This window comes from Sebastes umbrosus, chromosome 18, assembly GCF_015220745.1.
Source record: "Sebastes umbrosus isolate fSebUmb1 chromosome 18, fSebUmb1.pri, whole genome shotgun sequence".
NCBI lineage: Eukaryota > Metazoa > Chordata > Actinopteri > Perciformes > Sebastidae > Sebastes > Sebastes umbrosus.
In genome coordinates, this window is record NC_051286.1 from 27,180,679 (window position 1) to 27,182,704 (window position 2,026).

Consider the following 2,026-nt stretch of genomic DNA (forward strand, 5'->3'; position numbering starts at 1 on the left):
TATTAGCAGAGATGGAATATAATATTAATAAATATGTTGTCTTTAGTGTATAATCACCTGATAATAAGAATTGTTGTGTTTTTGTTAGCTTAGAATGAGCCATTTATATCTACATAGAGAGCGGGTCCTCTCCACGGAGTCCGCCATATTGCACCGCCATGTTTCTACAGTAGCCCAGAACGGACAAACCAAACACTGTTAACTTTTCCTGCTTGGGCCGGAGTCAATAACGTTACTCGCTCCCGACGCTGCCGCCCTCTCTCTCTTGCTTCACCACTCACTTCCAACGTCCACACACACTCATCCCACTGGTTCCACTCCAAATGGCTCTAGAGAGGGCAATTCGCGTTTTCGCGTCGGCCACCGTAGCTCTCGGGAGAAGCTTCAGTTGGTTGCAATCTCCTCACCTCACCGCTAGATACCGCCAGATCCTACACACTGGACCTTCAAACCTAATCTCTTCATCACACACACATTTACCAACACTTCGTCACTTCGTCTCTCTCTTGTTTTCCCTGCAGTTGCTTGGCCATGTGCCTCATTGTGAGGAGTGCCATCAGGATGCAACACAAGAACAGGGCGGGGAAGGATGCGCAAGCCCACCACAGCTGCCTCTCTCCAAACACCTCCACCGCTGTATCCCTCCGCCTGGCGTAGTCCTGGAACAGTGCCTCCAGCTGGAACACGGTGCACAGGGACAGGAAAATGTGGAAGATCTGGTGGCCCTGACCTACAAAGTCGCAGCGGCCTGGGAAGAAGCGCTCGGGGATGGGACAGGAGAAGAAGAGGGCGGACAGAAGCAAAGAGGCGATCTGGAGGGCGTGGAAGGGCAGCGAGGGCTCCTGCGTCCAGGAGACGGTGATCAGGCGGTGGACTACGGGGCTGACGCCCAGCACGTATGCTAAGGTGGCAGGGACCATCTGGCAGATTTTACGCCGCGTTGGATATGGCCGCCGGTACCTGGACTTGGCGAAACAGCAGCCTGCACAGGAGAGCCAACCGAAGACGGCAGCTCCGGGCAGAAACAGCAGCCCGACAAGGCTCTCTCTCCATGCCGGCTCTGACGTGTAGAAATAATGGCCAAGTGAGCAACCGTACTGATAAACAGCTACACCCACATAGTCCATGAAGAAGAGGAAGTAGTGTGCGTGCTCAGAGTGAGACTGCAAGAGGTGAGCTGCCACGCTGAAGAACAGATAGGTGAGGGAAGACACCAGGAAGAGGCTCAGCGGTAGAGAGGCTGCATCCAAGGTGTACCCGAGGGCGCCTACGTTGGCCCACCAGCGGAGCAGCAGCACGGGACCCGCCAACAAGTGAGTCCACACGTTCAGGGATTCGTTGTGTCTCTGGAAGAGGCTGAGGAGGTAGCAGCGCCAGTGCTGCTGGACGGGACGGTAGCCCGACAGGATGTAGGGCTCTCGGAACAGCGCGGGGACCTGGGAGGCGGCGACAGTGGGGCTGGGCGACGGGAGGGAGGAAGGGGTGAGGTCCGAGAAGCGGGGCATGCGGCCGAGGTGCTTGATACCTAGGGTCAAGGTGCCGAGTTGCTGCACGATGTCGCCTGACATGGCTGGGAGATTTGTGGGGGACAAAACTGAAAAAGAGACAAAAGAGAGTTTCTATGAGAGGATGGCACATGGAATTTAATGAATATTTGACAACCGCAAGGTTATTTATCAAGAAAGACCTTGTAATAGCTCCTAACCACATGGCAACCTCCAATTTTGAAAAGTGAAGCCAATGCTGAATTGCCTTAAACTTTTCTGCATTCTTTCTAACAGCCAGCAGGGGGCGACTCCTCTGGTTGCGAAAAGAAGTCTGATTGTATAGAAGTCTATGAGAAAATGAGCCTACTTCTCTCTTGATTTATTACCTCAGTAAACATTGTAAACATGAGTTTATGGTCTCAATCGCTAGTTTCAAGTCTTCTTCAATACAGCATGATGTTCATTTAGTAAATGATGGTCCCATTTAGAATCAGATAGACCATAAAGCAGGGGATGCTTTAAGGCATGGCTACATTGAG

General features: G+C 52.3%; 1 protein-coding gene across 1 annotated transcript in view; it reads right to left on the reverse strand.

The window, feature by feature from the left end:
* Window positions 1-355: 355 nt before the first annotated feature.
* Window positions 356-2,026, reverse strand: part of paqr8 (progestin and adipoQ receptor family member VIII) — a 4,443-nt gene continuing 2,772 nt past the window's right edge. The window contains exon 2 of the mRNA XM_037751506.1: window positions 356-1,594. Coding sequence (XP_037607434.1) covers window positions 477-1,568 — 1,092 coding nt within the window. The 5' untranslated portion in view covers window positions 1,569-1,594 and the 3' untranslated portion in view covers window positions 356-476. The remainder of the gene's footprint in view (window positions 1,595-2,026) is intronic.